This window comes from Lolium rigidum, chromosome 1 (assembly GCF_022539505.1).
Source record: "Lolium rigidum isolate FL_2022 chromosome 1, APGP_CSIRO_Lrig_0.1, whole genome shotgun sequence".
Classification (NCBI taxonomy): domain Eukaryota; kingdom Viridiplantae; phylum Streptophyta; class Magnoliopsida; order Poales; family Poaceae; genus Lolium; species Lolium rigidum.
In genome coordinates this window covers 1,545,442-1,559,743 of record NC_061508.1, presented here as the reverse complement: position 1 = coordinate 1,559,743, position 14,302 = coordinate 1,545,442, and the positions used below count along the sequence as shown (strand labels likewise).

Below are 14,302 nucleotides of genomic sequence, written 5' to 3'. Positions count from 1 at the left end.
GCCTGGCATATTTAGAAACAAAGAAATGGTATGATCTTCCAGCACACAAGGCCATCTTTGAGATCATGGAAGAGAGATTTTATTCATGAAGTCTCTATGGATACGCATAGGGTCAAGGAGAAAATGGTCACTCAGTTACAGGCTTGGATTGATACTTTGCCATAGCTTTTCTTTTTCTGTTTCTCTCTTTCTATATATGTTGTACATATGTAACTCTGTCGGGTTTTGTGTTTTTTTAATAAATAAATTGCTGTGAGGCTTTCTCTTCAAAAAAAAAAGATGTCAAACTGCTGAAACAGACAGCAGGTTCCAGGTTCTTGTGCCCTGCGCCTAGCTACCCGAGCACCAGCACAAGCCTGGACCCCTCCTCGTATCTCCCTGGGAAAATCACCAAAACAATCATAATTACAAACTTTAGTATTTCGAACATATTGTGATATTATGAACACACTCGAAGAAAAAAAATGCATATATTTATTTGAAAGTGTAATAGATATTCTGCTAGCTCTGCTCCAAATATACAATATTGCTTTTGTTAAACAGCTGAAAAAAGAATCTCATTCAGAAATACCAACAAAAAAGAGAATAGGTTATCTCAGGAACTAATCAGAATACGTGAAGACAAATACATCAGACTTTGAAGCAAGTGTGTGTGTATATATATACGAACAAGCTTAATTAAACACGTTATTATATGAGATTACTGTAGTAGGGGATAACCACATGAAATAGGATAAACTAACTCGTTCTAGGAGGGGGTACCACGCACACATTAAATCAACATAAGACTGCTCCACCTCGCGACAAAGCAGCAAAAATCATCAATATAAAAACCCTTTTGCAGTCACAGTCACTGCTGCCACATTAGCCTTGACATGGGTCATGAGTGTTCAGGTGAAAATGCCCATAATCTACAAAAAAAAACTTTGCAGACTCAGTTTGACTGCTATACACCAAGCACCGCTAGGGTAACTTACCAAATTTAAGAAATCAACTCCAATCCAAATTATAAATAAACGAAATCAAATCAAACTCAGAGAGGCGTTAGGCGTACCCGCAGGCTGGAGGACGGAGTGTATGTCGAAACACCCAGGCGAACAAATGTTAAAATCCAAGTAAATGTCGACACACTACATGGAATCAGGAAAAATAATCAAATGTACAGAGTAATCACAGGTTTCATAATCTGAAGCAATGATACACCTACAAAATTCAATCAAGTTTGGCAAGATGAAGCCCGCCGTTTTCAGTATTGATTCATGCACATGCTGAAATAATGTGTGGAAGGGAGAGGCTTCAGCCTTCATGGATGGATAAGCTCTATGCAGGTCCTATTCATGAATTGGTTCCTTCGCTTCTTTTTCTCTTCTCGGCAAAGAAACTGAAAAGGCTCAAAATCATGGCCGAACAAATCTAGCGTGTATTTTTTCCTGCAAAATTGGAGGTTATGCTTGAGCCTTATGAAGCCTAGGTATAGTAAGCAAATGTGCATGCCTATACAATGTTTTACTATCGAAATATTGATGTTTAATTGTGTAGAAATATCTTGATTCTCTTTTAAAAGAGCTAGCATTGATTGGAAACATTGTACAAAGCTTTTAGGACAATCTAAAAAGCATGTAGAAAAGAATACAACAAGTTTATGTAAATTAAACTAAATAACTCACATTAGGTTTATTAAAATAACAAAGCATAAAAAAAATTAGATCCAAAACTAATCTGGTTGCCTGCATCCTATGTCCTGCTTTGCACTGCAGCAAGAAATCCACGCCACCAAAGGAATATATCCATTATGTTGAACAGGGAAGGAATCGAATATGAAAGTTCTGCATGTTGAAGATGTTGTGTCGCACTTGGATTTAACTGAGAATCATCTGCAAATTTTGGTTTAAAACACAGCAGACTTATCGTCCATGCATTGCAAGAACGGGGACCAAACAATACCTAAATGGAGTTCCATGTCTCACAGTGGCCGGAGATTCATGCGGCTCAGGCAGTGGACGCCGAAGTTTGTGGTGCGGCCCCGTGGTCCTCGTGGTGATTCTGGTCGCCGTCGCCAAACACCAGATCCGGTCCCAGAGAACCTAGATTCGAGCCCACCAAGGTCAGGCGAGTCTGGGGATGGGGATAGTGGTTCTGGCCACCGCCTCCATCAGATCTGGCTGGGGATGGTGGTTCTGGCCACTGCTCTCCTTACACCGAGACACTGGAATCGCGTAAGTAAGACGAGGGGCGAGGGAGGCGAGGCGTAGAAGAATCCATGGTGGCGGTGGCAGGTGAGCTCGATGCGCATGGGCTTGGAGCCATGGAAGATCTCCTAGGACGGCTTCATCCTCAGCTGCTGCTTCTTGGGCGCCATGCCATCAGCGTGCGGAGCCGCCATGGCCGCCTGTGTGGCTGGGACTTCGCTAGTGTTTCCGTGGAAGGGAAAGATAGGAGAGATTTCTATGCTAGCGAAACTTACGACCGAAGAACACAGGTTTCATTGGGCCTGGCCCATGTGGACGACGGACGAGGAAGCGTGAAGACGAAAGGAACGACGAAACGTATGGCAGAATAAGGAACCAGTTTAGTCTTTTTAAGTAGTAGAGATTTCATTTTACTCTTCTTGCGAAAATATCTTGGTGTGCCACTTTTTTGATAAAAATATATACTAATATTGTAAAAATATGAATTACACTCAGGCTCTCCAACAACACACTGCCCTAATGACAGTACATATGCACATATAACAAAAAAATTACAGAAAAGAAGTTAAAAACAAATAAAAACAGAGAAACGGATGTAGACCAAATACGATGAAGGCATGGACCGAAAAGCGGATGTTTGCCCGAACCATGATATGACTTGAAAAATAAAGAAAAAAAATCAAGCAACACACTAAACTGACAAACTTGATCCCCTAAACTGTTCAATATACTGCGGAATAGGTGGAAGTCGAACCGTGGAAACTTTATCAAACCCATTTGTTTTGGAACGGACCACTTTGGCAGTTCAGCTTGACAAGGTCACTTGGGCCATGTGGGTTGGGTCATGCACACCGAACCTAAAAAGAAAATTCCATATTAGTCGGAAATAGAATTTCCAATTTTCCATAGTTGCATCTGTACCATTGGAAAAAGACCGTCCGTTTCCGTTTTCGCCAAAGGAAATTCTTTTCGGTTCCACAAAATTCCGTTTTGTTTCCGTATTCTCGTGGAAAAGTCGGAAACTTTTCGCCTTGTTTTCATCCCTAGTAATAATTGTTTTGTCTTGGCCCTACATGGCATAGGCAGTGAGAGGTAAAATCATCCAAATTAAATAGTACCACTAATTTGGTTCGCCCATCCAAAGCATTCTCTTTTAAACAACGCCACTAGAAATAGAATCCAGGTCAAGGGCATTTAAACAGTTTAAACAAAATGTGGTTTTATGCTCTCAGGCTACGGAAGCTGCTAGTACTCCTACTCTTTATTGCGTGAGCTAGACCTTGCAGTTCACGATTTACTGGGACTGAACTGAAACCAGTCACTTGGAAGCTGCGGCAGCAGCCCGGTAAGCCTGGATCTTCTTAGCGTACTCCACCGCGATGTCTCCGTCCGGCAAGACCTCCTTCCCCACATCGCTTTCCCTGAACCGGTCCGCCCAGGCGGCGAGAACTGGAGTCCTGGCGACGTCAATGACCACCACGCCGAACATCTTGCTCATCGCGTCGAGCCAATACAAATTGCATCCGACCGCGAGGTCAAGGTACCCGACGGAGTCGCCGGAGAAGAAAGCCTTCCCGTTCGAGCACTGGGCCAGTGCCGCCTCCAACTGCTCGATCACAGCAAGCGTCTCGCTCATCTTCTTGTCCCTCTCCTCCCCCACCTCCGCCTTCAGAATGCCTAGCCACGCCGGGAAGAACTGTGAAAAAGGAGAACGTATTTAGCAAACTCATCGGCTGCTGAAACTTGAAAGGTGGAAACATCAAAAGAAGATGAGAGAACTTGGGAATACGCGCGTTGCAAACCTTATCATCGACGTAGGCGGCCCAGAAGCGAGCGAGTGCGCGCTCGTGGGGGTCGGCGGGGAGGATGGAGGGGCTCGAAGCAGCCCAGACTTCGTCGACGTACTGCACGATGAGTAGCGACTCACAGATGGGCTTGCCGTTGTGGATGAGCACTGGCACCTTCTTGTGCACGGGGTTGTTCTTGAGGAGAAGCTCGCCCTTGTTGGACAGGTCCTGCTCGATGTACTCGTAGCTGACACCCTTCAGATGCAGTGCCATGCGTACACGAACTACGAATGGGCTCTCCAACATGCCGAGCAGTTTCACATCTCCTTCGCCTGCCATGCTTCTCCCGCTTTTCTATTTTGCTATTGGTACTTCTATTTTGCTCTCATTCCTACAAATTTTTGAGTTCATACTTGATAGCTTCAAGTAGGGGCAGGTAAACTAATGGCTGTGAAGGTGTTGTTTTATTACGGACCCCCATGCGCGGTGACGAGGCTGCACGAGGACCGCGCGAGGCTTGCTGAAATAACATTTCTGTCTTCAGCTCGTATGCCCTTTGACTTGCAGTTGCAGAGCATCCTAGGGCAAGCCTGTCTCCATTTTCAAGCGTCACCTGTGACGTCAAGTAATGTTGCATCAACTGATCAACATTCACTAGCACTCGCGGCCGGGTCTTGGGCGATGATGGCCATGATTGGTTGGTCGTGAGCCCAGTTTCCGCACGTACGTGTTGGACTAAAAATGGCCGTTAGGTAGTTTAGATGGCACCGAAATACTGCACTACATAACTACTATACTAAACGTGAACCAACTCGATTTTTCTCACAATTTTTTTTTGGGGGATTAACTTGGTGCTGATTCGTTTATATGTCTTGATTTCCGAATTGGTTTGTTTGTGTACATTTTTGGTGCTCCGTACAATTTTTTGCGGGGCAGAGAAACACCTATTGAATTTTTTCCTCATTCCGCGCGTGGCTGTAGCCCTGCTGAAGTAGTCAAAGCGGCGCCACGCCGCTTAACGCTGTATCGGTTCTCGAGCCGCCTAGCCAATTTGCTCCGTCTCTCCCGTATCTTCTCCCTCATTTTCTCCCCATGGACGCCAGCCACCTCTTGCCCGACCGATTTGACGTCAATACACTCAACAATCAGCCCACCATATGTACTCCAAGCGCAGACCAACCTGGATTCAAGAATAGATAAGCGAGCGATTGGCGTGCAGTGCTGTTGTTACTCCGATGCAATCTAAATCAGTGCTGATTTTTTTTTTTTTTTTGATTCGCAAAAAAAAAAAAAAATCAGCGGCCCAGTTCAAGATTCTGCGTGCACACACACATCGGCGTCAGGGGCCGTGCATGCCACACACATTGCCGCGCAGAAAGAGGGGAGTTAAAGTGAGAAGATGACATGCATGGCAAATAACAGTTCAGAGAAAATACCAAATTTAAGCAGACAGAATTGGTGAAGATAGAGAGCGGAGGACCAAGGGTTGAGTAGAGGATCGATATGGGTTCGGAATATATAGTACCGCTTAGAGCAAGTACAATAGAGTCCAGTCAGCTGACTATAAGACATTAAATAATATATTTTAGATGAGTTGGAGGAGAGAGAAGAGGAGAGAGAAGGGAGGTGGGCTACTATGCAATAGCCAGCTCTATGACGCGCTTCCTAGGCACCTTGTGAGAGTGAAATGTGGGCCATATATTAGTAAAGTACTACATTTTTATAGCCAACTATTGTACATGTTAGCTATATGATGACTACAAATGATATGACATCTTGTTATAGCCAACAGTTGGCTATACTATTGGAATTGCTCTTAGGAGGAGAAGCGGCTCAGACAGCGACGTTTGGTCTGGACTCTAGAGCATGCAGTCATTTATTATCACGATAGAACGGAAGAGTTAAGGAACATACGTTTTTTTTTCATTGGGCCGGTCGAAATTTTCATTCAAACAATATTGACCAAGGATTTTGTCACGAAACAGAACATGATGACCCAGGGGATTGCCAAGATAAAAAGATGACATGGATACTATGCATGTGGAGCTTGCAAACATTAAACGAAGAAAGTGGAGATCAACTTTATAGATATTATAGATAGTGTTAGTACAGAGATTCCACGAGGTAGTAGTATACTAGTAAAGTTTAAAGCAGCCAAGCCTGGGAGGCACGCTCGATTCGGTGGTGTTTTTTCGGGCACAGGCCGATGCGAGCTCCGCGTGCCTAGAGGTTTGCATGTGTTGGGAAGCACGGGAGACTGGACGTCTCGCTTAACTCCGCAGTCGACTCCCCTGACCACATAAATGGCATTCTCTCACTAGTGTTTCCTGATGGCTGCCGCCTGCCGCGCCTCCTCCTCCCCCTCCGCCTAGTCGCCATCTCCCTATCCGACAAACAACGGCCCAGAAGTCTGGGCGGCGCACCAACAGGAGAAGCATGCCACCGGCGAGGCCGACTCGCGGAGGCTCTCAAGCGGCTGTCCCCTGTCTGTTTGAGGCGACGCACCACGAGGGCTCAGAAATGACGGATTTGCGGGCTTAGAAGTTATGGATCTACCAGGCAGATCCTTGTCGGTGACGGTTCCCGATTCGTCGAGTGTGGCCGTAGGAAAAGCGCATGCCTTCGTCTAGCCCACCCTCTTCAAGTTGGCGAGGGTTTTTTGCCTCGCCCATCGGCCGCAACCCATGTGCTGGGGTCTTCATCCAAGGCTCACGCGGCGTCTTGGAGTGCTCCTCCGCCACCTGGCCCGCCAAATTTCTCCACGGTATGTCCTTGATCTCGTAGATTAAGGTACGGTTAGGGTTTGGTAGTAGTGGTTGTTTCTCCATCGACTTGCTTTCTCCGGCGAGCGACTAGAGTTCTTTTTTGCCAACCATGCATGTAGATATAAGTTAGATTTGTCATCGCATCGATTAGGATTAGGTTATCAGATTTCCTAATTTGGGAAGTTCCAATGTGCGCGTGTCAATCGTTGCACTCCCCAAATTGGGAAATCCCCCAAAATACTTGTGTCGTGGCAAGACCTTGCAATTGCCATTGTGTTGGCAGTGACATGATCTTGCCATTGCCATTGTGTTGGCAGTGACATGATCTTGCCATTGCCATTGTCTTCACCACGACATTGTCTTATAGATGCCATGATCATGCCATTTGCATTGTCTTGGTAGTGGCATGATTATGCCATTGTCTTGCCCATGATCATGGCGTTGACTTGATCATGGCATTGTCTTGTAACTGCATTTTATTGAACTTTCTCATTACGTATGTTCCGAAAAGGCCGTGAAGCTATAGTGCGACATGGTGGGTAAGGGCTAGTTTACTCCACTAGGCTACCAAGACCATATTACCCTCAACTGGTGGATGCAAACTCTGATGCCGGTGGTGTCAGACTGGGTTGAGGCTATGGCGGTGCCACAACACACCCATGGTCGCTAGCCTAAGTTGGGGCTCATCCCTTGGGTGTTGATTCCGTGATGTTTCTACGTCCAGCTCTTTGTGGAGGACATGCGCATGCTCCTCGTGATGTCGGTGTTCCAACAAGGGTTGCGTGACTGGATTGAGATCCCACTGTCATGCAGTGTGGGATTGCCTGCCCACCGCTTCTGTGGCGAATGGGTGCAGGTGACCTACCATGGTGGCCATTGATGGGATTCGTAGCATAGAAAACAAAAAATTTCCTACCGCAACAACGAATAACAAGCCAAGATCCAATCTAGAAGATGGTAGCAACGAGAAGATCATGAGACTAACCCTCGAAGATTTCCAAAGCCTACGAGATTAGATCTCGTTATTGCGGTAGTCGATCACTTGCCACTTTCAAAAGCGCGTAGAAGATCTTGACGGTGCCACAGTCGGGCAGCACCTCCGTACTCGGTCACACGTTCGGTGTTGATGACGACGTCCTTCTCCCCGTTCCAGCGGGCTGCGGATGTAGTAGATCCTCCTCGGAATCCCGACAGCACGACGGCATGGTCCGGTGGTGGTGGAGATCTCCGGCAGGGCTTCGCCTAAGCGCTGTGGGAGAAGATGGAGGAGGAGAGAGCTAGGGTTTGGGAGAGAGGGGGTGGCTAGGGGCGCCGGCCAGGGGGCCCCTTTGGTGGTGCGGCTGGGTCTTAGCTGCCCCCTCCCTCTCCTCCTCATTATATAGGTGGAATCCCTAAGGCTTTGCCCAAAAGTTCGAATAAGACCCCAATTCAAAACTTCCATATGGACGAAACCTAGAGGGACAGGGACTCTCCCTTTTCCCCCTTTCTTGGCCGGCCAAGGAGGTGGAGTCCACCATGGACTCCACCCTCCCACTTGGTTGGCTGGTTAGGGTTGGTGGAGTCCAACCGGGACTCCACCTTCCATGGTGATTTCTTCCGGAAGGTTCTAGAACATTCTAGCACCTTCCATAAATGCACCGGATCATTTTCAAACTTGGAAAGTGACTTCCTATATATGAATCTTATTCTTCGGACCATTGCGGACCTCCTCGTGATGTCATGGAACCCATCCGAGACTCCGAACAAATATTCGAACTCCATTCCATATTCCATATCTACTTAAAACGACATCAAACCTTAAGTGTGTCACCCTACGGTTCGAGAATTATGCGGACATGATTGAGACTCCTCTCCGATCAATAACTAATAGCGGGACCTGGAGATCCATAATAGCTCCCACATATTCAACGATGACTTCATGATCGAAAGAATCATTCACATAAAATAACAATTCCCTTTGTCTCGCGATATTTTACTTATCCGAAGTTTGATCGTCGGTATCTCCATACCTAGTTCAACCTCGTTACCGATAAGTACTCTTTACTCGTACCGTGATATGATATCCCTTGTGAACCATTCACATGCTTGCAAGCTAATTGGATGTCATTTCACCGAGAGGGCCCAGAGTATATCTATCCGTCATTAGGATGGACAAATCCCACTATTGATCCATATGCCTCAACTCATACTTTTGGAATACTTAATCTCATCTTTATAACCACCCATTTACGCAGTGGCGTTTGATGTAATCAAAGTACCCTTCCGGCATAAGTGATTTACATGATCTCATGGTCAAAGGTAATTTACATAGGAAATAAAAAAAAACCCTAACTACGTCTGGCGCACTCCTACCGCCAAAGCCGATGGAGCCGCCATCTAATCCTCTTCCTTGTTGTTGGTGAGGTCGACGAACATGGAGGTGTCCAGCAGCATGTACTGTGGCGGCATGTATTGCGGAGGAGGCGGCACCATTTGTCATTCCCTCGCGGCATGCTGTGGTGCGTGCGGTGGCAGTGGTGCAGGCGGTGGTAGTGATGCGGTGTGCTCCACCACCATGTCTGTTAGCCGGATGAATCATCCAGCTCCTCCCATGAACACTGGCCTCCTCCGCCACCTTCGACTCCTCGATGGCTTTCGGCGATCAGGTCACATTCATGCGGGTCCAAGGTGCACGTGGGTGGACACAAGAAATGTTCATGGCGCGTCCGTGCAGACGCATCCTCTTCGCAAATTTGGTGGATGGATGGGTCACGCCGAACGTGTCAGCTCGTTTGGGTCGCGTCGCTGGAGCGTGAGTGCCGGATCTCATGTCCACGTGTGCTGCTGTAGGATCATTTGGTCATGCCGCTGGAGATGCCCTTAAGCGTCATGGTCATGCTAGCACGGCATAGAAAAGCCGTCAGGAAATTACGTTGAAAAAACTGCAGACCTGACGCTTTTTTCGCAAGGCGCATACTGATACGCCCTCCAATATCATACGCGGCACACCAAGATGGAAATGTCTTGGAAACGTTAATAGACGGCGCAAACATTACTACCATGATACAGCTAAGCATGCCGCAAATGATTCGGCTTAATTATTATTTAATTTTATCCACGAAACGCTTAATCACAATTATCCCTAATAAATTTATGTTCAATCACACTGAAATTATAATTTCTATTGCATTTAATATATTACATTCCATTTACATCAATTATATTTAAGATATAAAAGTCCATTTCCTAAAAGTGGGAAGCCGGGTGCTTGCCCTCTACCTAAATATGTACATATCAAATTGACTACAAAAAAAAAAATCATATTTAGAAAAACAAATTTAGATGTCTTTGACCACATATGTCTTCTTCACATCTGCATCGCGACCTCATCACCAATCTTCAAGGCATCATCTAAGTGGCATACCTCGCGGCGGATCTAAGAAAATGTTGATGAAATAAGAGAAAGAAGAACACGATGAAGTACGTGAAAGAAGAAGATGAAGGATGAAGAACAAGAGAGGATGAGAACATACCTGCAAAACAGGCCCGCCCATGGAAGACTTCGACGCCGGCGGGCCATGAGAATAGTAGCCAAGGTCAACCGACAACTTTTGATCTAAAACATAACTTGGGAGAGATGGGGATGTGATCTATGGTTCATAGTGAATAGTGTAGTGCTGCAAGATCTAGGTTAACCAACATCTTTTGATCTAAAGCACAACTAGGTAGAGATGGGGATGTGATCTATGGTTTGTAGGACAGTCTAGTGTTGTGAGATTTAGGTTTCGTAGAGAGGGAAGTGTTAAGAGATCTATGGTTATCTTAATGGAGAGAGAGAAGTGTCGCGACGTTGTTAGACAGTAAATGTTCCGCGTAATATATATATGAGTGCTGCAACATCTAGGGTTAGTTAGTAGGCCCTTATGCTAGTGAGATACTGCTATCGCTTAGCTTACTCAACAGCCCCGTAGTCAACACGTCGTGTTCAAAGGCCCCATCCATCAAAGGTGCCGTATTGAGAGATATGGATTTTATGCTTTGATTCTATAGACAATTAATTAGCACCTATGAATTCCTTGATTTAATCCAGAAATTAATTAGGGAATGCCTAGATGTTGTTTCATGATCTGGTGTAATTTTAACACGTGACTGTAATTTTAACACACGAATTTCCTGATTTTGTACGCATTGTCGTCATCGACGGTGGTAGGCCACATCTATCAGCAAGGCGAGATTGTCCAGTTTTCCACCATAAACGTCACGTGCAATCCACATCGCCAGAATATATGTTCGTGTTTACTTACCGCTGCATTAATAAACATCGGTCCATTATGGCACCTACAACGGTGTAATTGTCCATCGTCATGGGATCTACCACATGAAAAATGTGTGTCGTCCTTGCTTATCGCCGGGAATGCCCTTCCACCAGCCAATATACTTTTGCAGGCGATAATAATTTGTGTCGTTCCATAAAACTGCCGAGTAAGGAGGATCTGTTTGTAGTGTTAGGAAACACTTGCAACCGGAGATAGTAAGGTCATACTTCCTTTGTACGTAGGCTGGCAAATCTTGCAGCCCATAGCATAGATAGTAAGGTCTCTAGTGTTAGGAGAAGATGCCCGTGGCTGAATTATCTCTTTTGCTGGCATATCCTTTCTTTTCTTCTGGGCGTGAACACGACCTCCGCTACTCTCCCGTCCTAGCGCGGTCGCGCCGCCACCACACCCGCCACCCAGCCCCGCAGCTCACGGATGCCTGTGCAAGGACCACCATAAAAATGTGATGCTGAAATAGTATAGTTTCTTGCTACTTCAGCGGCATCTGCAAGGAAATCGGTTTTTGCTACAAGTGTTGTGTGTTTTTTTGCTTTAATAGTAAAAAAATGTGGCTACCGGGTCATCCGCCAAAGTCTCCAGCGAAACCGGTTTTGCTGCAATGTTATGTGGTTTGCTAGAGTAGCTATGTGCTCTCCAGCGAAGTCTCCTGCGTGTCTCCAATGAGGTTTTCTGCAACGTCTGATGTATCCAGTGAGGCCGACTTTTGATACAATAGTACAATTTGTTGGTATGGTCTCCGGCGAGCTCGTTCTCTTTCTTTTGTATCCTGGATGGACTGTTTTCTGCTACATTAATTAAAAAATGGGGGTGTTTTTTTTGCTGCATTGAAACAAATTAGGGATTTAAGGCAAAAGTCGACAAAGAAGCTGATCAAACCATCCTGAATGGTCCGATCGGACGGCTGGGGGATGGAAATCTAATCCCGCAGGGGAAGCTCAACATTGTCCATACAAATATCGGCAACAAATCTACAGTTCCTACTAGATAGTTATGAAACTTTCTCAAGGATATAATTTTCTTAAGAATTATCAATAGTGTGAGCTAAAATGCCACATTTTCTCAGCTCTATTGTGAAGGTGGCGACTCCTAATTTATTGTTGTTTAATTCACCTTTAGTTTGCAAACCATTCAAGAATCATTGTTACCAAATTGAGGTCAAATACTAAAACCATATGATCGTTTAAAAAATAAATGAACAAAAAAAAATACACAACTATAATTTCGATCATAGGCATCAGTCTTGTGATAAAAAATAGTTAGCAGTGGTACAGATTCTTTCTTTGTTATGTACATACTGTAGTATTTGGCTATATGTATGGCATGCAAATTAAGTTAATTTAAAAAATAAAAAGAAGTTATTTTTATCAATCCTAATTTGCCAGTGTTTAGCCATATATCAGGTTATAGTAAATTTTACTACTTCAGTTATCTGTACAAACTGCAGTATGTTAGAACCTACACTTTGTGATTATTAGTGTTTACGAATTGATTGAAGAAGTTTGGAGGAGCCATATGAACATGTTTGTGTATCATAGTAGAAAACCAGAATTTACTAGTCGTTGGGTGGTTTGGTCCTTCCATTCGTAAATTATTTGTATAGCCACAAGCAACGTGGCAATGCAGTTATGACAAGGGTTGATAGAGATTCATCATATATACCGCTCCACTCGTCTGCACTTGACAATATAGACAACTTCCGTTTCCACATCCGAAGACTTGTCTTACTTGGCTAGAAATAGAGAGTGCACCCATATAAGGCCTTCGTAGGTACACATAGGAAAAGAAGGCATTTAGGAAAAGGAAGCATTGGGAAGAATACTTCCACTGGCTAACCCTGTGACGCGTATCTCTCGGCAGTGTTTGCATCTCACATTCTTGGCATTCTCCCCAATTGAAATTCAGACTCCGCGAAGGGAGCCTTCTGAATAGCAAAGGGTGGTAGTGCCATTGCCCAAGGCCCAAAAATTGATGAACCGGCAGCAAATTATGTTCATTGCGTATAGAATCATAGGTCAGAGATGAACTTATAACATAATCAGTTAGCTTAAATATATGGCTATTGAGAGCGTGTAGCAAATGATCGCCGCCCCCAAGAGGATATCCAACTAACATACCTCATCCATCATCAATATCACGTATGCCCCAACCTTTCCTCCATCATAGGGGGATGGTCACCACCATGACCATCACTATAAAAAATGTCTTAGCACGATCGATTTTCATGGCAGAAGGGATTTTTTTCTCGTCAAATAAACTTTTACCATGAAATCCAAAACGTGGTTGAATAAGCGTTGTAAATCGATATGCCCGGTTCACCAAAATTCATGGTAGATGTGCGTGATGGCATCTTTGGTAGATGGGATTTTACATCTTTTACGAAAGAGGTCATGCAACAGTTGTAGCTCATCAATAGTCCAGTTGCTAACGTCGCATTTACTTGGAATGTGGCAAAAAAAAAGTTGACGTTGACGTCATCGTGTTATCTGACGTGGCATCACCGACATGAAATAAGGTGATGTGTCGACACATAGGGTTTTCATACATCCATGTAAGCATATTTTCTATCCAAGATGGCAGTTATTCTACCAAGAAAGTGACTCTTCGCAAATTGGCGGCCCATCAAAATTCTGTTTAGCACATTTTGCTATCCAAGATGGAAGTTATTCTTTTGGCCCATTTTGCTTGTATGGGAAATTTTCCATGTATGAGTATGACCCATTAGCCCCTTACTCCCATTTTATCCAGACGACTCACCTATATTTAGCACATTTGATGGCCCATTATTTCGTTAATTTTTGTGACGTCCCACCTGGGATCCCACAACCGGCATTTTATCCCAAACTGATGCGGCCTAAGGATAATAAGCCATGTGAATTAGTTCAATTAATACTATATATTCAAAATAATTATTATGTAATGTCGAAAATTCATAACGCTCCACATAGTTTACACAGAAAGTTCTCTTCCTGAATCTGGATTACATTAGATAATTTATGTGATGTGTAGGGAACTTTGCTATAATCTTCTTGGTTTTATCAAGATCAAATATGAATTTGGCAATTCCTTTGATAGAATCCCCTTCATCAACATATCAGTTATATATCTAAGAGAAGAACCACCCTTTTTGCTACATATTGTACAAGTTTGAGATATTTATCACATGTAGGGGTTGTTCTGAGTACATAGCTAAGCAAGTCGATTGCTTCTACAATGTCCTGAGATATGGCAGCTATGTTATTAGAGAT

The 14,302-nt window shown here is 44.5% G+C and overlaps 1 protein-coding gene and 1 long non-coding RNA gene across 4 annotated transcripts; both read right to left on the bottom strand.

Moving 5' to 3' along the window:
- Positions 1 to 265: 265 nt before the first annotated feature.
- Positions 266 to 1,782, bottom strand: LOC124684815. Of its 3 annotated transcripts, none has more exons than XR_006997163.1 (3): positions 1,055 to 1,782; positions 744 to 911; positions 266 to 378 (listed from the first exon to the last, which is right to left on the bottom strand). It is a non-coding gene; the product is annotated as an uncharacterized LOC124684815 (long non-coding RNA). The 3 variants fall into 3 exon arrangements; XR_006997164.1 differs by having other exon boundaries at positions 770 to 911; XR_006997162.1 differs by having other exon boundaries at positions 266 to 911; positions 1,055 to 1,130; positions 1,208 to 1,782.
- Positions 1,783 to 3,490: 1,708 nt separating this feature from the next.
- Positions 3,491 to 4,315, bottom strand: LOC124666152 (probable glutathione S-transferase GSTU6). The gene is made up of 2 exons (XM_047203505.1): positions 3,992 to 4,315; positions 3,491 to 3,885 (listed from the first exon to the last, which is right to left on the bottom strand). The coding sequence occupies exons 1-2, from the start codon at positions 4,313 to 4,315 to the stop codon at positions 3,508 to 3,510; spliced, it is 702 nt and encodes a 233-aa protein (XP_047059461.1). The 3' UTR covers positions 3,491 to 3,507.
- Between the last annotated feature and the right edge of the window lie 9,987 nt (positions 4,316 to 14,302).